Source organism: Cuculus canorus, chromosome 17 (genome assembly GCF_017976375.1).
Source record: "Cuculus canorus isolate bCucCan1 chromosome 17, bCucCan1.pri, whole genome shotgun sequence".
NCBI lineage: Eukaryota > Metazoa > Chordata > Aves > Cuculiformes > Cuculidae > Cuculus > Cuculus canorus.
The window spans coordinates 1,126,968-1,151,629 of NC_071417.1; the positions used below are offsets into that span (position 1 = coordinate 1,126,968).

General features: G+C 44.6%; 2 protein-coding genes across 9 annotated transcripts in view; both read left to right on the plus strand.

Moving 5' to 3' along the window:
* The window catches only part of ZDHHC8 (zinc finger DHHC-type palmitoyltransferase 8), a 132,443-nt gene extending 116,076 nt beyond the window's left edge, over positions 1–16,367 (plus strand). For 6 of the 7 annotated variants that reach the window (XM_054082474.1, XM_054082476.1, XM_054082477.1 and 3 more), the window contains 2 exons: positions 176–290; positions 16,227–16,367. The gene's annotated coding sequence lies outside the window, so the exon portion shown is untranslated. The remainder of the gene's footprint in view (positions 1–175; positions 291–16,226) is intronic. The other variant, XM_054082475.1, reaches the window with a different exon arrangement.
* Positions 12,964–24,049, plus strand: PGAM5 (PGAM family member 5, mitochondrial serine/threonine protein phosphatase). 2 transcript variants are annotated; one of them, XM_054082482.1, is made up of 6 exons: positions 12,964–13,283; positions 16,227–16,405; positions 18,797–18,922; positions 20,098–20,186; positions 20,523–20,653; positions 22,411–24,049. In XM_054082482.1, exons 1-6 carry the CDS (start codon positions 13,030–13,032, stop codon positions 22,559–22,561), a joined length of 930 nt encoding a protein of 309 aa, XP_053938457.1. In that variant the 5' UTR covers positions 12,964–13,029; the 3' UTR covers positions 22,562–24,049. The 2 variants fall into 2 exon arrangements, with proteins under 2 accessions (XP_053938457.1, XP_053938456.1); XM_054082481.1 differs by having other exon boundaries at positions 12,965–13,283; positions 20,520–20,653; positions 22,411–24,048.
* The last annotated feature ends 613 nt before the right edge of the window (positions 24,050–24,662 follow it).

Consider the following 24,662-nt stretch of genomic DNA (forward strand, 5'->3'; position numbering starts at 1 on the left):
ACCTTAAACAAACCATCAGATATCACCCCAAACAAGTGCCCTTGAGAAATTGGCTCTTGGTCACGACAACAAGAATCCTTCAGCCCCGCTGCCCTTGATGGTATCTCAGCGATTCTTTCAAATGGGCAAAGTGATTGATTGCTCCCACCCAAGTGGTTTTTCTTCCTGCCAACAGGGATGCAGAACTCATGGCTCTAGCTAGATACGGAACAGGGACTTTTGCAAAGCTTCAGACAGCGGATCTTATCTAGAAAAGTGGCTTCTGTAGAAGAGACACTCATCTACTAACTGTAAGGAAGATTATTGATGTTTCCTTTCCCTTACAAATTATTTCATGCTGTGTTTCTATCCTATTTGCCTTGTGCACAGGCATCCCTTGCATGGATTTTTCAGACTGTAGTTTTGCCATTTATTTGCAAGGAATATAAAGCGCTGACATAGCGTATCCTTGCGGTATTAGATCTAGAATATATCTGGCCTGAGATGGACAGCTTATGAGGCTGTGTGAGCACTGTGGGCAACGCAGAGATTTACTGATATTTCTAGACTGTGTTAAGATACTCTGTCTGTCCTCTCCTCATTAATCAAAATAATTTCTATATTTATGGGCGTAGGCCAGTTTGATCAGACTGTCTGGCAGAAGTGCATGACAGAACTTATGCATCAGACTCTACCAGTTCATGAGCTTTCCTAGGAGTTGAGTTGCATTTTAGAATAATGGGGGTGCCGCAGGTAAGTCTTGTATTTTAAAAACAGAGCTTCTGCTCCTACTACAGAGAACTTAGACAAGCAGTCCTCATGTAGGCATTTGGAGCGGCAGGCAGCAAAGGAAGGGAGGGTGTTGGGTTTACTAGTGAAGCAGCAACACGGTGCTCTTCTGGTTTGTTCTTTCATGCAGTGCGCAGGTAGGTGGCTCATGGGCAGTAGTTTCTTCCTGCATTCACTGGACACGAGGTAGACGTCTACTCTGTGCCACTTGCAAAGCATACCTCCCTGCCATGGAGCACGCATCTTGAAAGCCTTTCAGTTAGGTAGGTGCAGAGCACATGAGAATTTGGGGGTCAAAGATGACTGTGGAAGCTCATAAAATGGCATCATAATCTGTTTCTAGTCCTGGGCACAGGTGCTTTAGTGGAACGCAGCTTTACTGTCAGCTTTTTCTCTCGCACAGTCATTTGAACAGATGGTGAAAGAGTTTTTGTTGTTTGGTTGGGTTTTTATAACACAAACCAATGCTACTTTTTCTTAGGAAAATCTCACCTTATAGAAACTGCAGTGCCTGAGTAAATTCAGTGAGTAACAGCATGATCATATTTCTACAGCCTAAATATTATGAATCCATCTGGCCTTGGGATCAGCCCTTATTGTCTCACTGACAGATATGTAAAATAACAGACCTAAAAGCAGAGAAGTAAGTACTTATAAATAGGTGGCACTTAGTTATGACTAATTTTTCAGACACACTACAACATGATGCAGACAAACTGCTCTGCTGTTGGCCACATCCTTCTATATCAAAATGCACGTGCTTTGCACTGCTGTCTTGTTGGCAGTTCCCCAGTGTTAAGCTATGATTCACAGAGAAGTACCAGCTAAATGTTCAGCTGGAAACATGGTCTGTGCTTAAGGCACAGGAATGGGCGTCGGGCATTCTGGCACCAGTTCCTGGCTCTGCTGCAAATTACTGCTGACTTGTGTGTCTTTCGGCGCTTCTTTGCTCCACGTCAGATGGGGATGGGACTTCCTGACCTCACAAATGTGTTTGTGGGAGGCCCAAACCCTATCATTCTGCCATCAGCTGTGTAGCCAAGCCGATGCATCCCATAGGTATGCAGGAGCAACAGCACAAATTCGGGGCATATTTAGCCTCAAATGAAAGCATCGCCTCACATCATGTTCTTGTGGAGGAAGATCTGGGGCGTTTGTGTGATGGGTGTTGCTGACAGTAGTCTTGATCTTTCACTCTGACTTTGGAAAGCTGTTTTAGTAAATATATGAAAGGCATTTCTGCCTTGGTCCTTCCCTTGACTTCCTGAAATATATATGAAATTATATATTTCCTTATAATCCAAACCCTCCGCATAATACCCACATTACACAACCCTCATTCCAGGAGAAATACACTTCATTGCCTTAAGCAATTCTGCTCTTCCCTGCCTGCTTCTTGGAATAGTTGTACATATATTTAATAATAACTAAAATTACGAGCAGAACTACGGCTGTAGGTTGGGAGTGACACCAAAAAGTGGGGACACTGCCATATGTTGCTGCAGCACAGAACACAGTGAGAGCTGAGTTTTGCAGCCATTGGCATGTTTTGGGCTGCTGAGGAAGTACAGCCTTGGACGTATTTTCTTGAGAGCAAGGAGTAAGCTGTTATGTTGCCACGAGAGAACTATTATCAATGCCTGTCTTTTTTGTGTCTGTTTTAATGTCATACAGAAATCTAGTTATCTACTATACTGTATATCCCTAGCACATGAAGATTACCAAAGAAGGAATAATGTTGTCTGTTAGTGCATAAAATAATTACTTTGCTAGTGTGGTCTTTTACTTAGTACTCCCGTTCTAATAAAGGGGCAGGAAAGAGCTAGGGATTCTTAATCACTGGGTTTTTGAAATCACACCCTGCTTTAAGGGATAGGAAGATTAGGTGTGTGCGTGCATAAACAGAAGTTTCATGAGTTTATTTAATTGTGAAGGCAAAATAAATATATTTATTTCCATTTATATTGAAGCACGAAATAGCTACATTTTTCAAAACACGTAAAAGCTTCATAAATATACCATAATTTACTGTATTTCTCCCTCATTTTACAACATTTGTAATAACATTCTTTATGAGTGTTTTAATTTATTTTTGAAATTTTTTTTGCCTTGAATTATATCCACACAAATTCTAGAGATATCTGTAGAGATTCTCTTCATGTATATCTAAAGCCCTGGATGCAGAACTGCATTTCAGCACTGCGTCACAAATGATGGAGAGAATTCTTTTTGGGTACAAGAGACTTGGGCTGTGCTGTCCTTGGGTTTGGTTTATCTTTATATACACCTACAGAGACATTACCAGAAGGAAGCTGAGCATCCTGCTGTTGGATGGAGTCACTGTGCACCCACAAGTGCTTTGCCTGCCTGAAGCGGAGACCTGCCAAACCTTTTTCTAGGCACTGTGTCCCCGTCCCGGCTCAAACGCTGGGCAGCTGTAAGCGGTGCCCTTGTCTGCACTCCTCCTCTTGGGCCATGGGGATGTGCTACCTGCCACGCAGCAAGGGAAGGCACTGCCCTGGGAACAGAGACATGGTTGGTATTTGCAGCTATGGACTGACTTTGTGCCGCTGGGAAAGCCACCTCACACGTGGCAGCTGTTATTCCAGTGTGACAGAGGAGTGGAGATCCTCTGGATTTGAGTTGCTAAGTGACTTGCAGTTGTGAGTCAAGTGGCTGTTCCTTGGAGCCCAGAGAAGCTGTGGCTGCCCCATCCCTGGAGGTGTTCAAGGCCAGGATGGATGGGCCTTGGGCAGCCTGATCCAGTGGCAGGTGTCCCTGCCCACGGCAGGGGATGGAACTGGATGGGCTTTGAGATCGCTTCGAACCCAAACTGTTCTGTGATTCTGTGATTTGAAATCTGTTGGCAACTGGGCATTGCTTGGCAGAGAATCGTGTGATGACCGTATGGATGCTACGCGTTGTGGCAGAGGTGTGGGACTTCAGAAGGCATTCCTGCAGTCCCTAGCTCAGGTCAAAGATAAATCAGAGGTAACGAAAAAGGGGAAGAGTATTTTCAGCTGTCATGAAAGGGAATAAGCAGTGTCAAAAGAAAGCAAAGGGCAGTTGGATTTATTTTGGGCAAGAAATATTTCCTCTAGTTTCTATCAGCAGGAAGGATTAATTGGCTGGGTCAGGCAGCACACTGTTAAGTACATAGATCATTTCTTCTTCCTGCTCCAGATGGATTTCCATCATTGTTTTGCAGAAAGACAGGTTATGATGTAGGCAGGGCTTTGCGAGGGCAGGGGTGTAAGGCAGAGTAATGACATAAATCTTAAGAGCTTTATGACAGGTTTTGCTGGGGACTGAAAGCAGGCTGGCAGGGGGAAGTTTAGATGGATCTTTGTCCTCACAGGATAGCCACTAGCTTTTGGCAGGCCCACATTCCTCTGCGCTTACCTTGGAGGGACACTTTTAGTATAGAATGTATTTTTTAGTTTTAACCATCAACCAGTCTTTCAATGCCATGTGTCTGTCAAGTGCACTATAAAAAGCCAGAGGAATTCCCTTCCTCAAATTGTTGAAGTTGGCAAGAAAAAAACATTCATAACTTTTTTTCTGGGCCAGTTTACAGTTCAAAGTTAGGTTTTGTATGACAAATTAATTACAAGTCATAAATTCAATCTGGAGCAATGGTAAATTGCTTATTGCTCTTCATTTTGCATATATAAAATGTTATAGAATCTGAAGTGCAGATTGAAAACACTTGCATAAAATGTACCCTGTGTACTTGAGCTATTGCTGCAGCATTGGCTGCTGAATGTGGATTTTGCTAATATTTTAAAAAGAAATCTGCTTAATTCCTACTAATAGCAATTATTTTAGATGATGAACCTTAGTTCATTTCAGCTAAGTAATTTTCATACATTCTTTGTTTTTGAAGTAAAGTTACTGGTAAATCACACCAGGTTATAACAATAAAGTGCTAGTGGCAAATCAGTTAGGATAGGAAAACAATTCTCTTTCTCTCTGGAGCATCTCCTATCAAGAATTCTCTCTTGAACCCAGTTGTTCTAAAGCTGATAAATGACATAATTGATGCCATAGAGGGAGGAAAGAAGGAATGAGTATCTCTGTTTCCCACAGCACAAGAAATAGTGAACGCTAAATGAAATTACCAAAAAACAGAATGGAAACACAAGGCAGAACTTCTTTGAGAAAGCAGATTAAATTGCCACAGGATGTTGTGCAAACCATATCACTGGACCAAGATAAAAGCCACAAATTATCTCTTAGCACAGTGTTGGAGATGCAAAAGCAATGCTGTCTTTAGTCTGGTGTGACATAATTGACTTTTGAAACTTAGTTCCTTGGATGCTCTATGACTGCCTAATTCTATGCTCAAGAATAAATTCATCACTTGAGTCCTACAGCTGATGACTTTGGTAACTTAAATTAATGTTTAAGCCTGACTAGCTCGATGCAGAGGGCTGATTTTCACCTGATGGTCCTTAAAATTTCCCTACAAAACGCATGAATACATACATGAGCAGAAATTTGATTGAATGACCTCAGTAACATCATTTCGAAGAGAGAAGAAGCCACTATGCCATTTTGCTTGTTCTCTATGGATAGCAATTAAATTGCTAACACACACTTACATAGTTAGATATATAGCTATATAGGTAGATAGGTAGATATATAGATATACATAGAGAGATATATAGATATAGATATATACACACACACATTTACATATATGTGTGTGTGTGCAGATATTTATAAAAGCAATCACAGCCTTTCAGATGTGTGTACTGTGATTCATCAGGAGCAATAGTTTTTGGCAGGGACATGATTTCAAATCTTCTGCTGAGGATGCCTGCCAAAATATTGTTGAACAGTGACAGGATGAAGAAAGTTATTTATAAATGGGGATAATTAGGTCCTGAGCTTTTTAATGTTGGGAATGAGACAGAAAGGCGATGTGTAGTAATGAGTATTGTCATGCGAGAAGATGCACTCCATGATTTTCTGCTTATTGATCAAAAAATGCTCCCAGCTAGGTGATTCAGATTGTGGGTGTGTGGGTGTTGTTCTCTAGGACAGATCTCAGTTATACTGACGTAAGTTTGGAATACTTCCACGGGATCCAGGTGATGATTGTTCCTCAGTGCTGAACTCTGCATTTTGTGTTCAGGCAAAAATGAGCCCTGAACAGGCATAGGAACTGTACTAATTCCTCTTATTTGGAAGCAATGGCTCCTGCCCGTGCTGTCAGGAGACAGCACTGCTCAGTCTGATGCTGCACTCTTCGTTTCTGTCAGCAGAGACAGCGCTATTTCTGTGTCAGTCATATAGAGGCCTTTTTCTTGAAAAATGGTGTCGTTGGGACAAATCAGTCTTTACACTGGTGCTCTCCCTAGACAAATAAACCCAGTGAATGCAGTGTGAAATTCATCCACAGGGTCTGAAAGCATCTTGTGCTCACACAGTCTCTGTAGAGCACCCAGGACGATGCTCTCAGGTTTTTTCTTACTGAAGTGTTGGTCACACAGTAAGTCAAGGGAATAGCAATTAATATTCCGGAATTCTTAGCTCCTGGCTTTATACCAGGCTTAGCAGATAGTGCAATTAACGTGTAATAAGACACTTGAGCACACATCTGTGTTTAAACATTTGAATATCCCATTAACTTTTCTTACTTCTCAAGCTATTTGGACTGATCTCACAGTGCTTGGAATTTTTAAGCCCCCAAGCTCCTGCAGTCTCAAGTAAACACTTATTTAAGGGAGGGCTCCTGAGTTTTCACTACAGGTGAGGAAAAAAATGTCTTCAGTATTGCAGAGAAAAGCTTGAAATACAAAAAATTCTACCTCTTTGTAACTCCCCAAACCTGAGAAAAACAAGTGTCAAGCTCATTATGTCTCCTGAAAAGGGTGAGGAGGGGTTAAACATTGACACAGAATCACAGAATCACAGAATCACAAGGTTGGAAAGGATCCACTGGATCATCAAGTCCAACCATTCCTAACACTCCCTAAACCATGTCCCTAAGCACTTCATCCACCCGTTCCTTAAACACCTCCAGGGAAGGCGACTCGACCAATCCTGACAAGCTCCAGTGACTCCAGAAAGATTATTTGTGTGTTTAAAGGTAGGTGCAGTCTTAAGTGAGTGCTTTGCTTGGTCTGGGCCTTGGTCTTCCTGAAGCAGGAGTGCTGTCTGGAAAGCTCTCCTGGCTCCATCCAAATGCAGCTGCTGTTGCTGCCCTGTGGCCGGCAGAGAATGTCACCTCCGAGGCTGACTTTCACAGGTTCCCCAGGCCTGTAGTTAGCTTCACTTCCCCCAAACTTTTTCATCCCAGGGCTTTGCGTACACAACCTCAACACAGCGTGTATGTGAAAACATTGCTTAAATATTTGTTTCCAAAAAGAAGAACAGCGGGGTTTAGACAGCCTGTGCCAAGCTCATCCCTAGGGTGATTTTTCTGAGGTAAAGCAGGGAATATCTGAAATAGCTCCTGACAGCGATAGGAAAGGATATCCACTTGGGGGGAGCTAGAATTTTGCCTTCATATTTCTTTTAAAACATTAGCGGATCATTAAAACTAGAAATCTCCTAAACTGTGTAATTCTGTACATTACAGTATTCCAAATGATTTTGCAAGCAGAGCGCTCTCTTCTCCTGCTAAATTAATTTTGCCAATCAGGTTTTTTAATGCTTTGCCAGTGCACCTAAGCTAAGTTTAGGCTATAGACTGCGACACCTAAATATTAAATGGTTAGTAGTGACTATTACTGTCAAATGCAACAGAAGCCAACACTGCCAAGTCTGTAACAGCTACAAATGTAGTTTCCTTTCTAAAACAGGAAAAAAGTTAAGAAAATGGAGTTAAGAGAGATAAGCTGAACTTTGCAAAAGCAGCAAATGCTGTTGGAAAAGCAAATTCTTACTTGCTAATCAGGATTAGGAAAAATCCTTGAGTTCTGTTTTATTGTTGTGAGCTATTGGCAGCACCTGCGCTTCATTAGCAAAATAACAGTTTACTGTTGTTTAAGACAAAAACGGGGGGGGGAGGGGGAGTGCAGTCCTTGAGGCCATAATATCAAATCCCCCTTTGTTTCCCAGATAGTGATTACAGTAAAATACTTTGCTTATGTTTCCACTCCTTAGACCATCTGTTTCAAATTAAACCCTTCTGGCATGATACATCATTATTTATTAGAGCGTTACATTAGATAATGCAATGTTAGTATTGCTGTTACAAACCCTTAGTTTCATGAGTATGACTTCAGGGGCAGAACTGGATGTGTTTACTCAATCAAAAGCTAGGCACTGCATTAATAAAACTAGTTTACCAGTTCAGAAATTGGGGGGGGTGGTAGGTCTTTCCTTTCACAAATATATTTTTGGCATTCCTTTGATTTGTAACTCTGAAAGTTTGTGTTTAGTAGAGTGAAACCTTCTGGTTTTAAATGACTGAAAGCTAAGACACCGAGGAGGACTCATCGATAATAAGCTGTTAGACACCTAAAGCTGAAAACACACTACCCTGTACACTCTTTTCTCATGCTTTCCATCAGGGGCAAGGTTTCATAACACCAATGTGCAGAAGACAGACTTTTATCCTAGAGCTATCCTGTCATTACAGTCTCAGCCATTTGGGACAATTTAAGAAGTACAAGACTTGCAAGGAGATTTTTTTAAAATTATCAGTGTTAATCAGACTTTAGTGTCCTGGTGTACAAAAGAGGCTTACCCCTTACTGAGGGAGTAAGGAAGGGGATTCAGTCACAGTAAAGAAGAGCAGTTCCTTACAGCTGTATTTGAGATAGTTCAGTTTACCAGTGAATGCAGCGTTACTAAAAAAATTTCTTTCAATCTACTTCAGTTAGAAGGATGGTGATTGTGAGTGTAAAGTTAAGAAAAGGATTAATCTTTTATGATATAAAGACTTTCTATGCTTTTGATAAGGTGAAGCCTAGTTTTGAATATGCTTATAGAGAGTGTGTCTGGAGAGGACAAGTCTTTCGTCCTAAATGCTCCTCTCTCTCATGTTTATCTAGTCAAGAGGGATCTGGAGGATCCTCTAATTGATGATTCACAACATCTAGACTCAATTCAAGATCTGAATAATTGCTAACATATCTTTTCATGCCAAAATCTCTCTGAATTTTGTGCTGTATTTAACCAACACAGTACTTGCGTGGTCGTGCTTATGTGCTCATTAATATGGTCAGATATGGTCAGGAAGCCAATATCTGCTTGAAAATATTGTATTTTTTAACTGGTCAAGTCATATGAACCAAAGATGCTTAAAAGCAGTATTCTCTCTTGCTCTGTAAAAAATATATATTAAGTGAGTTTAGGTAGCATCATTTTGTAACCCCAAAGTTTAAACTAGTGTCTCATTTAAATTTTGCTGGGTCTGAAGCAGGCCAGGATGACATCAATATTTCCTTTAAGAAGGCCAGCAGTAAGTCCACAGTATATGTCTGAATGCGTTTGGCATCAAATGACAGTAATGTTTCCTCCTTTTCTCTCTCCTGTCTCTTTGGAGAATAAATTTACAATTTATTTTTACATTGGAGGGTGATAAATGTTGAGTAAACGCACTTGGGTCTGGAAAAGGTCTTACGAAGCCAACATTTTCCTCTTTTCAAATGTCCTTTTATTATTCTAATCATTTTGTTTTAAACAAAAATGCCTGAAAGTTCACAAATTTTGCTTGCCAACTGCAGGACAGAGACCAGCCCTTGCTCTCCCTGTAGCTAATGGTAAAACATCCAAACACTGACTCATCCTTGTAGTGATCCAGGTCCCATACAAGAAACATATTCCTGGTGTGGTGGAGTTAACCCCGAGCGCTGCTGTTGCTCCTGCTGTTGCCACAAGGTTTTTCTGCCTGCTAGAGGAAAGCAATACTGTTTGTCATCGGCAACTGACCTTTCTGCCCACCATACTGCTTTCTGACCTCTGTTGTGCTTTTTTCTGGCACACTATGGTTAAGAGGGCCACCCTAACCATTGGGCACCTTGCTTGAAGGTATCCTGCATCTAACCATAGAAATGGAATAACTCCTGGGAATCATCCTTGAGTATTAGACCTACGGCATCGGTAGCACAAGCATTTACTGTTTTGGCTAACAGAATAATTCATTAGCGGGGTACTGTTAGTAGGTTGTTATCCTCTTAGGTGGTTTTCTGCTGACAGATGAAATACAACACAATAAAGCTGGATTACAATAGAACAATATGAATATATATATTAAAAAAACAATGATCAAGAACTTAACTAGTTATTAATGTAAGGCAGGACATGTATATTCAAGCTAGTGGTAACTCAAATAATTTTTAGAGATTTTTTTAAACTTAATTAAATTGCAAGTTTCTACAAAACTGTAAACATAATCTAATTAAAACAATTATTACTTGAGTAAAATCTAAGATAATCTCAAAAGCTTTTTGTATATAAATTATGTAAGTACATATACTACTTAACCAAGCAAAATAAAGTGCAGAAGGTGAGCATAGCACATGAGATATTCTGACAGTGAAGTGTATCACAGATGAGCAACATCCAATACGCAGTGCTGAGGCAAAACATCAATATTAATTCATCTTCATTTTGTCACACAATGAGATTGCCCAGATGTTCAGCAATACATTTTGCTGAGGAAAACAATTTGATTCTTGCTTAGCAACAGCCCTCAAACCTTTCTGGCAGTGAGGCTGAGTTCAGCCCTGGGCTAAGCGGGTGCCTCTGTCACGCAGTCGGGAATACTTGCCTGTGTCTATATTGGGAAGTTTTGACCTCAAGCGTCACATTATTTGTGATGTACCTTTAATATCACTGATATGTCAAATTGAACCATATGATTTTAGACTTCAAGCAATAGAGAGACTAATCAGGAATTGTAGTATTTTTCACATCGATCCTCAGCCCGTCCCTGTGCTCAAAGTGAGTGAGTGGTGGTATCTGGGGCATTTTTTTCTTTCTTTTGTGAGTTGTTGGCAGTCAAGCACGGCAACTAGGAGTCAGGTTAGAGGGAAGGCTGAAGGGGAAGAGGTAGGATACAAGTCGGGCAGTTAATGGGGAATGAGTGTTACGAGGGATAAGAGAGAAAAGACATCATGAGGGAAAAAGATTGAGCAGTCATTTGCAGGAAGCTTTGAGACCGAGAACTGAGGGAAAAGAACTTTACTACTGATGAGGAATTGCATGTGAAGTTTTGAAAATAAACTTTTTCCTTCTAGGATCTTTATAAGAAAGAATATACACAGTATCAATACTGTATAAATACACACACTTGCCTCTATGATAAGAGTTAATGATTCCAAGGTAAACAAAAGAAAAAGAATAAAATGAAAATTTTAAAACTATATGAGAAAGAAACAGAGAGTGGAGTACCTTAAATACATAGAAGGAGGCAGGCAAGAAGTATAAAAAGGAGGGGGAAAGACATGCAGTCTGTGAGCAAAATCAGTGTCTGTGATTCACTCGTCTCACACCCCTGGGGCCACTGTTGAGCTGTAAAAATGTCCTGGAGCCTAAGGATCTGTAACAGAGTCAGATCTACTTCTCCGACCCGCTGTGTGTGGGACAGAGACACAAAGTGGCGGACAAGGGGAAGACACTCAGCTGGGAAAGGCCGGGAAGCGCTCAGCTTCTGTAGCGCTGAGACGGGTTTTGTTCCGGGCTGGCACAATGTCCTTGTCACGCTGCCCTAAGCCCTGCGGAGCAGAGCCTTGTGGCACCAGCACTGAGCAGAGCTGTGTGCTTGGGGAGGGAACAGCCTCTGCTTTCGGTTCTTCTGGAGTCACTCGCACTGACTGGAATCTGGCTGTTGGGAACACTGTGCCCAGCCTGGCACGTTAGTGGAGGAACGACAGTGGTGCAATTTGCAGTGTGGGGAGTGTGGGTAGGGAGGCAAAGCTTGAACAGGTGGACAGGAACAATAAGAGCATATAATTAAACATGCAGAGGCTGAATAATGGCATCTGTACAATCTGTCAGCATCCTAAGACTCAAATTCAATATAATTTTGTCAGCATTTGCAACATGCTGCATTTAACAAGTAGAAAAACAGTGATGAATTTCAGATATCAGAAAAAGGTGCTCTGTTCTGCTTCTCTTTCCCATGGCTCTGTGTGTAAGGTTGTTAAAGGCAGCACCACTGCTCATCTCCTGGTAATTAATGCTCCAGTTGGACCACATAGTCTCTTCTGCAGAAGGTCATGCTGTGCAGCTACAGAGATCTCCGGCTTCCGAAAAGACTTGTGAAGTGAGGAGCTGCACTCAGGGAAGAGAGGGCACACGCTGCTGTTTGTACGAGGTGGGACGGGAGCAGCAAGCCCTGGTGTCAGGCAGCCCGCTCTGCTGACACCGCTTGTGTGTCTCCCCAAACCCTGGCTCATTGTTTCCAATGCCAGGAACCCAAAGCCAATGCCAAGCGTGAGTCTGATTCCTACAGACGCCAGCTCAGGCCTTGTAGCCATGTATGATGCACGTGTTACCCATGAGAGTTGTGCCCTCCTTATTGGTGCCAGAGAGCACTCACAATGGCACTTTGTGAGGAGGGTGGAGGAAAGCTGCCTGGCCAGGAAAGGACCTGGGGATGTCAGCTGAACACGAGCCAGCGGTGTGCCCAAGTGGGCAAGACAGCCAGCGGCATCCTGGCTTGTGTCAGAAATCGCGAGGCCAGCAGGACTGGGGAGGCATCGCGCCCCCGTGCTCAGCACTGGGGAGGCTGCACCCTGAATACTGGGGTCAGTTTTGGACCCCTCAGTGCAAGAATGACATTGAGAGGCTGGAGTGCGTCCAGGGAACGGAGCTGGGGAGCGGGCTGAGGGGAGACCTCATGGTAAGGAAAGGAGGTTGTGGTGAGGCCCGGCTGGTCTCTCCCCCAGGTAACAACCGATGGGGGGGAGGGGAAACGGCCTTAAGTTGCTCCAGGGGAGGTTTAGATTGGCTATCTTCAGAAAAAATTTCTTCGCAGGAGTGGCTGCCCAGGGCAGCGCTGGAGTCACTGGACCAGCTTTAAATCCTGAGAGGATTTAAAAGCCACGTGGGCGCGGCGCTCAGGGACGGGGTTTTAGCGGTAACTCGGCGGTGCGAGGTCCACTCGACGTTCTCGAAAGGTCTCGTCCCGCGCCGGCCCCGCAGGCGCCACCGCCTCCCTGCAGGCGGAGCTCCGCCGCGCGGGGGCCGGCCGGGGCGCGCGCTCGCGGAGGTCTCTTGCCCCACGCGGCGCTCCGTCCGGGGCGTGGCGCGCGGGCGGCGCGGGGCACGGGCGGGCACGCGGGCAGCGCGCGCGCCATGTCGTTCCGCCGCGCCTTGGCGCTCGCCGCCTGCGGGCTGGCCGGCGGCTCCGTCCTCTTCTCCGCCGTCGTCGTGGGCAAGCAGCCGGGCCGAGACAGCGAGCCGCGGCCGGGGGTTGCCGCCCCCGCCGCGCCCCCCGCCGCGCCGCCCGGGTTGCTGCTGCTGCCGCCCGCAGCCTCCTGCCCGGCGGCCCCGGGGTGGATCGAGAGACCCGCCGGCACCGGCGGTTTCTGGGACAGCAACTGGGACCGGTACGAGGGGGGGGCGCCCCCCTGGGAGCTGAGGGGGCTGCGGAGAGTTGGGCGTCCCTCCGGGGGCGAGGGCTGGGGGGGGCGGCCCTGATGGGCTGCGAGGATGGGCGCCCTCTGAGGGGCGGGGACTGTAGGGGGTGGGGCCCTTTGGGGGGCGAGGGGCTGCGGGGGGGGCGGCCCTGGGGGGGAAGCGGCTGTGGGGAGTCGGCGCCATTCTGGGCGTTGTGCGGGCTGTGGGCTGGTGGGCAGCCTCTGGGGAATGAGGGCTGGGGGGGGGGGGCAGCCCCGATGGGGAGCGGGCTGGGCGCCCTTCTGGGCTCGGGGGCTGCAGGGGGTGGGCGCCCTTCTGGGCCTGGGGGCTGCGGGCGGAGGCAGGGGTCTGCCTGCAGCCGGCCCCCCCAGCACCCCCGGAGGTGTCGGTGCGGAGCTGCCATTCCTGAACGTTCCTGGAAGTCGCTCCCGCGTGCTCTGAGCCTTCGCTGCTTCCCGGGGTGTCCGTGCCCGCCCTCAGCGGGGGCGCAGAGCCTCGGGGCGGCCTCGGTGTTCCCAGCGCGGTGCGAGCCCCGCCTCGGGGCTGCCTGCACAGAGCCGTTTCTGGTCGGTGGCGGCGCCCCGTGGATGCGAAGCACCTGGAGGAGACGGGCGGAGTTCTTCAGCCCACTTGAAGGCGGTGGCGCCTTGAACCTGCCTTAGTGGCGTTCTTCATAGCGTCAGAATACGTTCACCCAAGGGTTAACTGCATTTTTTCTGGTTCTTAAATTAGAATGTGCGGATATTGGTATTGAGCTTTGGCTTATTTTGCTCCTGGCTGTAGAATTATCTCCCCTAGGGAGACTTATGGCAGGCTCTGGTTTAATCAGAGTAAATCCAAACTTAAGCATGAACAGATTTTTATTGTGTAATACATCCTGGTTTGATTTTTTGAGAATCAAATACGCACGTAAATAGGGCTGTGTACCCCCTAATTATAAAAACAAACCTGTATTTAAGAAAGGTTATACCTGGTTACAGAGTTACATTGAGGGAGGTTAACTGCAGATCGTGGCCTTTCTGGTTCTGCTGAATGGTCGGTGTTCTTCAGGGATTCTGAAGTTTTTTCAGACTCATGTGACTTTTTCTTGGAATTTTTAATACCCAGTTCAGGAAGTAGAAACTGTGCTGTAATTGGCGTACCTGTCACCATTGCCTGAACAAATACAGCTGGATAACACTTAATACCAGTTAAAGATGGTATTCCCTGTCACCATTCACCATCATGTGCAAATAGTGGAAGTGCCATATGTAAATACATTATCACAGATCAGTTTTCATGTTCTGCTCCTCGGTGCCCAGCAGTTGGTGTGGTGTGGCTTTGGCCATGCCTGGTTGAGGTCTTAATTTTGATCTTTGGATGGTGTTGCCAGAAGCACTTAACATGTAAAACTCGTAACTCTACGAAGTATCTGACCACTTCTTTTTCGGGGGATAATGGGGAATGATTTACAATGTCAAGTTGTGAGCAAATAACCAGATATTACAGCATTTTTAACAACTGATGGCTTTGCAAGTTTGAAACAAAAGAATGCAAGTACCTTGTTTTCAGACTTCCTGTCGGTCTAGCAACCTGGGATGTTGCAGTGGTCTGTGCCACTTGCACAGAAACTGTCCATCTCAGATCTTGGAGAAGACTAGATATAGTTTCATTCATGTAAAATACTTTACCTTCTAGCTGTTCTAATGAAACTTCTCTTAACTGGAAAGCTTGGTGTGGGAGGGGTGAAGAAACCTTTGAATTATTTTCTGAATTTCTGGGCTTGAGGTACCTTCCTGTATTTTCTGCGTGGTTCTTGCAAATAGTTTTGTTAGTTAGAAAGAAAAGTACAAATACCTGGATTTCAAAGTATGTTTCAAGAATTAAAATTTGTGAGGCTGGCTGGTAGGTTATAGTGACACATGTGGCATCCTGGAAGAAAGATAGAAAGGGCGTGGTGATGGATTAAGTGCTGCTTTTGCTTTAATTAGGTATAAAGATGGTCCCTGACGTTGCCATTGCATTTTATCAAAGTTCTGTCCAGCTGCGGTCTTGGGTGTGCAGGAGGAAAGGTGATGGCCTGCAGGGGAAACTGGGATGCAGTGTGACGACATGGAAGAAAGATTGAAGTGGCATGAGGGGAGGGAGTGATGGAAAAGATAAAAGGATAAATAAACAGACCAGGCTGAAAAATAAAATAGTCCTACTGGAAAGAAGACCAGGTGTGACATAGCTTAAAGCACAAAATAGTTCTCAGTGTGCGCTGCAGAAGGTTGGACTCTTTTCAGGGTATTGTTGGGTGTGGGAGTTTAGTCATTTGATGTAAATGTGATTGATAAATGCGAAATTTGTAGATGTTATTGCAGGGCCTTTTAGATATGGAACATGTTCCTTCTTTCCTTATCAATCAGCACATCCTCCTCTTTTCCTGGGTGTCATTCATAGTTACTTTTCCTTGTCAAAACCCCTACCGTTGTTCCCGTGACTGGCAGTGGGTGACAGTCCTAAGCAACTGTCGAATCAACAGCACTTCAAATATAAAGTCTCTGCTGGTGTTTACAATCTTGTCCAGGCAGGCCTTAGCTTCTGTATGTTTTAGTGTGTGCCATCTATTTACATTGGGATTTCACCTTTTCTGTTGTGGCTTTTTTCCACAAGAATTAATAGAGAGGTGGCTGTCATCAAATATGTCTGTGTCAGTTATACCTTTTAACCTACAGCATCAACTTTTCTTTCTTTAATGCAGGCTTTTATTTATAGTTTTCTTTTTATAGCTCTCACACAATATTTTTAATCAGGTTTGTGCTATAATTGGCTAAATAGTCAATTTTAGTACTTCAGCTGTAGAACTAAGGCAAGACCACCCATCTTAGAATTCCTCTGCCTTTTAGTCTCCTCTGTCTAAAAATGACCTTTGAAATGTGTTTGTTTAGACGTGAACCACTAGCTCTTATCAACCTCAAAAAGAAGAATGAAGAAACTGGGGAAGAGGAACTTGCCTCACGGTTAGATCACTGCAAAGCAAAAGCCACCAGGCACATATTCCTTATCCGTCATTCTCAGTATAATTTGGATGGCCGGGCTGACAAAGATAGAACTCTGACCCCCCTTGGTATGTATTACTAGAAGCATTGTACTTTGCATGTTGAGAAAACTGTTTTTCACGTGTACAGGTCAGCACTTGGCTGTCTTCTGGATCTGACTACCAAACATTAATCCATTTTCTGGATCCTTTGTGGCAGAAAGATGTCATGATTAAGTGTGGTTTTTTTTCCATTTTTGATCTTCTAAATCCAAACCTCACAAAGGACATTCCCAATTATCTTAAGGTTGCTTGAGGAAATTTTCATGCTGGTTGGCATAATTCCTCAGGGCTGAGGCTTTTAAACTTAGCTCCATGACTGACTTTGGGATAGATTTCTCTTCAGAGTGGCTTGTGTTTCTGTTAGTGAATTTGCCAGTGTATAAAAAAGATTACTCCTGATTTATAATTAAATACATTTCACTTTTGCTCCTAAGCACTGTTTCTGGGGTGCTGCTAATCGGTCACAGGAAATGATAACTTCTGTCTGTGTTAATCTTAATTCATTGGTCTTGTGACTGGGTCTTAGATCACAGAATCACAGAATCACAAGGTTGGAAAGGACCCATTGGATCATCGAGTCCAACCATTCCTAACACTCCCTAAACCATGTCCCTCAGCATTTCATCCACCCGTTCCTTAAACACCTCCAGGGAAGGCGACTCGACCACCTCCCTGGGCAGCTGTTCCAGTGCCTAATGACTCTTACTGTGAAGAATTTTTTTCTGATATCCAACCTGAACCTCCCCTGACGGAGCTTCAGGCCATTCCCTCTTGTCCTGTCCCCTGTCACTTGGGAGAAGAGCCCAGCTCCCTCCTCTCCACAACCTCCTTTCAGGTAGTTGTAGAGAGTAATAAGGTCTCCCCTCAGCCTCCTCTTCTCCAGGCTAAACACCCCCAGCACTCTCAGCCGCTCCTCGTAAGACTTGTTCTCCAGCCCCCTTACCAGCTTTGTTGCTCTTCTCTGGACACGCTCCAGAGCCTCAACATCCTTCTTGTGGAGAGCTGTCCAGAACTGAACACAGTATTCAAGGTGCGGTCTCACCAGTGCTGAGTACAGAGGGAGAATAACCTCCCTGGACCTGCTGGTGACCCCATTTCTGATACAAGCCAAGATGCCATTGGCCTTCTTGGCCACCTGGGCACACTGCTGGCTCATGTTCAGTCGGCTGTCAACCAGCACCCCCAGGTCCTTTTCTTCCGTGCAGCTCTCCAGCCATTCTTCCCCCAGTCTGTAGCGCTGCATAGGGTTGTTGTGCCCCAAGTGCAGGACCCGGCATTTGGCCTTGTTAAACCTCATGCCATTGGTCTCAGCCCAGCAGTCCAGCCTGTTCAGATCCCTTTGCAGAGCCTCCCTACCCTCCAGCAGGTCGACACTTCCTCCCAGCTTAGTGTCATCTGCAAACTTGCTGAGGGTGCACTCAATGCCTTCATCCAGGTCATTGATAAAGACATTGAACAGAGCTGGACCCAGTACCGAGCCCTGAGGAACTCCACTTGTGACTGGCCTCCAGCTGGAGTTAACTCCATTGACCACCACTCTCTGGGCCCGGCCATCCAACCAGTTTTCAACCCAGGAGAGTGATGTTAATTATATTATTTTAACTGTGTAGTTAAAAAGAAGTGGATGCTTTCCTGATCATATGTACACCAACACTGCTTTGATGGGGGAAGAATTACTGTTGTGCATTGCTGCTCGAGGTTCTGGAGGTTTGGTGTCAAACGTTTAGTATAAACGTCTTTCCTGCACCAAGCCTTATCACCAGTGTGCAAACAGGGGTGAAATGCTAATTTCAAGACTAACGTGCTATCTTAAGGTAGTAACAAAGTGCAATCTTAATCCTGCCTTATCCTCTGCCTGGGTAAGTTACTTTAACTGTCCCATTTCTTTTCACCTGCCTACCTGAAAGATGTAATAAAGCCTTCCCTAGGATAACTAAGTGCTGTGGTTCTGAACTGTTCACTGTTCCACGATGATACTGTCTTTATGAAAAATGCAGCATCAGGTCTGAGTGGATCTGTTTGATAGAGCCTCCTCTTCTGTGCGCCCTAAACACGGAGATGGCAGATGCTTGGGTCAGCACTGTCTTTTATCGCAAGTGGCTCCCTTCGGATGGGGCCAGCCAGGGTATCAAATGCTTTAGTGGAAGTCTCTGAATAAGTTCAATATGTTTTTTTGAGGTGGTGGGGTGTTCAAACAACCCCAACTATGCTGATGGAAGTATGACTTGAAATTGTCCAGCCAATAAGGTTCACTTGAATAAGCAGTGACTCTGGTAAAAATGTTTTCCGGTTAGTTTTTGAAAGGAAAAAAACTGACATTGATAGAGACCTATTATGTCTACTGGATAACTTTTTTGGTGGTTTGCATGAGTGCTTCCCCGAATGTCACCAATTTATATAATGACTATCATTTTTAAGGTCGAGAGCAGGCTGAACTGACTGGGCATAGGCTGGCAAGTTTGGGATTAAAATTTGATCAGATTATCCACTCCTCCATGACTAGAGCAACTGAAACAACTGAAATTATAAGCAAGCATCTCCCAGGTAAGTGGCTTCGCTTAATTTTCTATTTTCTGCTGATCCTTAAAACTGTTTCAAATAGCATTCTAAGTTTGTCCTTAAGGTTGAGATGTTATTTAGCCAACTTCCAGCCTTCTGTGAATATGTCTATAAAGAAACATTATAATGACCTTGATTCTGCTTGTATCTGGTTCGTCCCTCCAAGAGGGGTGTGCCTCTCAGAGTGGCCAGCTGCTTGCCCATATGTACTACTGTGTAGGAGAGCTGTGCTGGTTGCGCTTCCCAATATGTTTTGTGAAGCAAAAGCTGCCACAGGTCATCAGGATTGCTTATTAGTCCTCAGTCTCAGGGGGCAGGAGCAAGGAGAGGATTGTAAACTCCAGTTCTTGATGTTTTCTGTGCTAGTGAACAGGCCCTTCTTCTGGCTGCGCTGTCCTGTTTGCAGGGGAAGAGAAGACGTGGTGTACTCAAAGGTGTAGGGATCTTCTAATGTGGGGGGGCTGCTTTTTTCCTACAGGGTCTGGGGATTGTTGTGTTTGGGGTTTCATTGCTGCTGCTTCGTTATTTTTCCTGCTGATCGGACATACCAGAATCTAAACTAAAGATATTTGACTACAGATAATTCGGTCTGGTATTTTAGCAGATAATCAGAGATGACAAGCTGAAAGTCAGTTTTTAGCTCTTCTGTGTTTTCTTAAATGTGCTCCTTCAAAAAAAACCCCAAACCAAGAGAACAAAAAAACCCAAATACCACCCAACTCCAAAACACCTTCCTGCCTAAACCATTTTTCCCTCTTCAAAGTAAGAGATTAAAATATTACTCTAAATATTAAATATCAAAAGTGTAGGATTAACATTAATTGGCGTTAATTAGCAGTAAGCATTAACTGACATACAGCTTATTGTCATCCTTGCGACTGCATTTCTTCAAAGTGCAGCAGACAGGTAATACTCAGCTTGCTGTGCCAGGCTGGTCTGGAGTTGGAATAAACTTCAACTTGCTGATGACAAAACAGTTATGTTGGTGAGATTCACACACTGTGACAGGAAGCGTGTAGGCTAAGACAGTCTTCAGGATGGGGAGGGGGGACTTCCCTGGATAAAGAGTATGAAAAATCTATAGATTGTAGAGTTGTGGGTCTGTTTGCAGTGGCATGTGAAGTAATAGCTCCTTTCTGAATGTATATTTAATATTTCAGGAGTAAAAAAAATCAGTACTGATCTGCTGAGAGAGGGAGCACCCATAGAGCCAGACCCTCCAGTCTCTCATTGGAAACCAGAAGCTGTGGTAAATTTTTACCCAAAGTTTTTGTGTTGTTTTTTGAAAATTTTTAAATTTCTTTTGTTTTTTCCTTTTTTTTAATATACTTTATATAGACTGTAGTGATAACTTGCAGTGTCTGAACTGATGCCTTTCATCACATACCTGGGTTAACTGCATGCTCTTTTCCTCCCATAATGCACATAAAACAGTTAAAATAACTTACAGTCCTTAAGTATTTGTTCAGCCTCGAGTGTGCATCCCTGTAAAGAACTCTTTAGAAGTTGCACCCCTCTGCAAATGCAGGCGGTGGCATGTGCTTCCCGGAGCTGTGTTTGATTCTGAACTCTGTGCCACCAGCAGTATTATGAAGATGGAGCTCGAATTGAGGCTGCTTTTCGAAACTTCATTCATAGAGCTGATGCCAAGCAGGAAGAAGACAGCTATGAGATCTTTGTCTGCCATGCCAATGTGATCCGCTATATCGTGTGCAGGTATGTGTTGAATAGCATGTTCATCTGTGTTCTTTAAGAGGTTATAGCTTTACTGAAGAAGCATCAGTGTATGGCGCTACTGAGCTAGATGTGCTGGTGTGGTGTTGTGGCTTGGTTGAAGTGGTTGGAGATAAGTGCCTGCATTATGAGCAGCTGCTTCTGCAACTTCATCACAGGATTAATTTGCAGGTAGAGGACAAATTTGAAAATGAGAACACTTCCATTCTAATTCCAAAGTGAAAATGGCTACAGTGGTGAGACTCAAAACCTTTTTGTACATCTGAACAGTCTCTTTGATACCACAAGCTTCTCTCCCCCATGAATCTGACGACAGTGCCAGTGTGGACCATTGGAAAAGAAAACACAGAGGTGTGACTGGACACCTTTTTTTTGAAGTGATGTGAATTAGATTGATTTAGTTTTGGGAAGTCTTTACTAATGGAATTTTTTGTTCAGGTTGTGTTAGTGTGTTTTTTGCAGTAACATCCAGTATTGGAATAGAGGGGAGAGAGGATCTTTCCGCTAACATTAAGGTTATTCATGAAGGATAAAACAGTTCTGGATCTTTGCCTGTCTCTATATCCAGTTAGCTGAGTCTGTTTTATTCCTCTTCTCAACAAAGCACTGTCTGCAAGATAATTTCTCTTGAGCAGGACAGATGTGATTAAACTTTAATCTGATCAATACTTGAAACATTTTCAGCTAGCTTTATTTAGCTGAGCTAGTTAGCTAGCCTGTCTGCTCTGTGGACTACTTTAGAGCTCTTCAAAACTGCTATACTTAAAATTATTGATCAGGTAGAGTATTCTTTCCTGCATTAAAAAATATCATCTTGCCGCTACCTAGGCTTTTTTGGAAATACTTGTATTCTTTTTTCTCTTTGCTGTTTCTTCCCTCTTCTTTTTAAAATCTCTTTTGTGCCTTCTATTCCAGGCTTTCTGATATCACAATTGAACATGATCCATGTAGCATTCCCTTTGAATCTAGCTGCTGTTTAATTCCTTAGCCTTTCTAAAAGGTTGTCATAAGAGCCAAACCCAAAGTATTCCTCAGTATCCGATACAAAAGATGTTTGAGACAACTTTGTATTTCTACCAGCTGTTTACTATGGTTGATGAGCTCCTGAGGCTATTCAGTTAGGAATTCCAGGGTAGCAGGAGACTAGCAGCGATACTGTATTTCTGCAAAAAGCCCGAGGTACTTCTTTTGCTCCTTCTGGGGTCAGTACAGCTGATGGAAAGTAGTTGTGGGGAATTTCTTCCGTAGGCACAAGCCTAATAGTGCCCAGGAGCGTGCTGTTTGCCACTGATGCCTGTGCTCTGCGGGGGAGCCCACTGTGGTGCTGAGCCGTCTTCTCACCTGTCCTGAACTCTGGGGTTCTGTGGGACTGCCGCTGGCTCAGTGACTAACCTGAACCTGTGCTGTCTGTCATCCTGTTAGGAGGCTGCTCAGAACGTTCCCAGCAACCTGACTGTGTTAGGGCTTATGTTGATTAGAATTAATCCTGTCTGAAATAATCATCCCCATCTGCACGACTCAGGCAATTGCATTGTGGGCACCAGTCCAGTTGTCAAAGCTGCATTTTCATACCAATTGTACAAGAAAAACATTTTTCCCAGGGCTTGACTGCTGGAGCATTTGCATGCGACCTGCAGAATGGCCAACAGTTTTCTTTTCTCCCTTATCTGGAACAGCAGGTGATGCTGCAAGCGGCACGTTGATGTAACTGTTGATGAATGAATGATTTTTTTCACCAGAGCGCTGCAGTTCCCCCCGGAAGGCTGGCTGCGCATGTCTCTGAACAACGGCAGTATAACGCACTTGGTGATCCGGCCGAATGGAAGAGTTGCACTGCGAACATTGGGTGACACGGGTTTCATGCCTCCAGATAAAATCACACGCACCTGAAGAAACAAAACTGCTGACTGTCCAGGAGCTGCCTCTAGTCTCTTTGCACTAGCACGTTGAGCTACAGTACCACTAGATTTGTATCTGTTATGTTGGGGAGTGATGCTGTCTTAAAAATGTCCTTTTGCCCCTTGCCTCCTTCATACATATTCATATCTGCCTTTCAGTCCAGAAAAGAAGGGAGCTTTGTAAGCCTGAAGCTGTCCAGTCCTCAGGTATTCTGCAGAACTCAAAAGCTGAGCTGGGGAATACAAAGAGATTGAATGTCTGTGTGCTCAGCAGTTGCAAGAGCACCAACTTTTCCCCCTTGTCCCTATAACCAAAGCTTGTTCCTGTGGATATTTTTCTTGTGCAGGGAAGCAATTGGTGTGGGTCCTGGAAGGAACAGCCTTGTATTGTACTGCATCTAAACTGAAGCCAAGCCAGCATATTTCAGCTCTTGCAGAAGGGAGAAACATAGTATTCTGCAGTTCCAATGACAAAGGGATATGGGTGCAGCTTTTGTAAGCTGTTGGGGATGTCTGTTTATGGTGTGTCATTGTTCCCCTTTGCCCCCAAAAAGGCATAAAACAGGGTAAAACCCCATTTGCCTCCGAGCTGTGGTGCTAGAAATAACTGCTGCTTGTACTCTGTTTTCCTCCATCCTCAGGAAGTACTTTAAGCTACTCTGAATAGCTTTTTTCAGTCTCGCAAAGCCTTTAACTAAAACTAATGGAAGGATGTAGGGGTGAGTTTGTAGCAGTGAGATGGAAGGAAAGCAGCAATCTTCTGCAGGCACTTCCAGTTACTGACTCATCTGTTTTGAAGTCTTTTGTTTCTGCTGTCTCCCAGTGATTTGTCTGTTGATAGCTTGCGTTCAGTGTAGAGAAATAACACCACAGAGCTCAAGGTAACAATATGCGCGACCACAGGTTCCAGTACTGGAGCCAACTGCTGCTTGACACAGCTGCTGCCCGATGTTGGGGTGGCTTGTCCAGGCCAGGGGTGTGGTACAGAACGCTTGAGGTGATTCCTCTGTACAGCTCCAACACTGCGGGACTTGTTCTAGGGAAAATGTGGGTGACTGAGAACTAGGTTTCATTTTTGAGGGGAGGGTGCAGCAGCATTTCATCAGAAGGCTGTTTGCAAGGCACCCAAACCGGTGTAGCAACTTGGCTCACTTAGTACTTGCAGTGCTGAAATAGTCCATCATTTGCATAGTCTGCCTTGGTGACAGTGCCTATCCTGTAGGACAGCAGACATATGTGATGTATTGGACACATTCTCTTGTCACCAAGAATGTTGATGAGACCCTGAAATTGCTCCTGTCGCAGCTGTGTGAAGCATAATTGTGGTGCACAACCTAGCGAGACAAGGTGTAATGGCTTGTTGGGTACAGGACTGCTACATCGGGATGATTCCAAGGAAGACGGGCCTAGTAGGGAACAGAACATGATCATTGTGTGGTGCGAATTGTGGGGGCAAGAGGAAACCATCATCATGTATCTCTCATTGATGCAATGAGAATAATTTATCAGTTTTTGTCTATTAACTTTTTAAAAGTTTTGAATAAAATAACTGGTCTGTCTTTCTTGTCTCTCAGTTGAGCCATCGGCTGCAGAAGGTGGGGCTGAAGTGCTGCTCAGATTCTGCTACGTTTACCAGCTTTGTCCCTTTAACTCCAAATATCTGGACTGTAAACCAGAGGGAGGAGCTACCTCAGAGTTCAGTACCACCACCCAAAGAAATGCCTGCAGGAGCCCTGTGGACCTCCTGTGGTGGGAGCTGTAGGGCTGTCCCTTACCCCTCAGCCACAGGAGCACCAGAGCCAGTGAGAAAAAAAGTCTGTGTGTTTTTTTATTGTGTGCATACACATTCCAGGCCTCCTACACCCTGGCAGTGCACAGGTTCCTGCTGGGCAGCCAGAGAACACCCTGCACCTCTGCATGTGTGCACCAATCGAGTAACAACATTGTCAGCGGCACTTGATTTTCAATTCCATTGTGCTTCCCCTGTGCACAACGTGGGTGGGTACAGAATGTTTACAATATTTAGACTTCTTGTCTTGAACCGCTGGTGACTGTTGTGCAGGGGTGCAATCCTGGTTCCTTGTGCACACCCA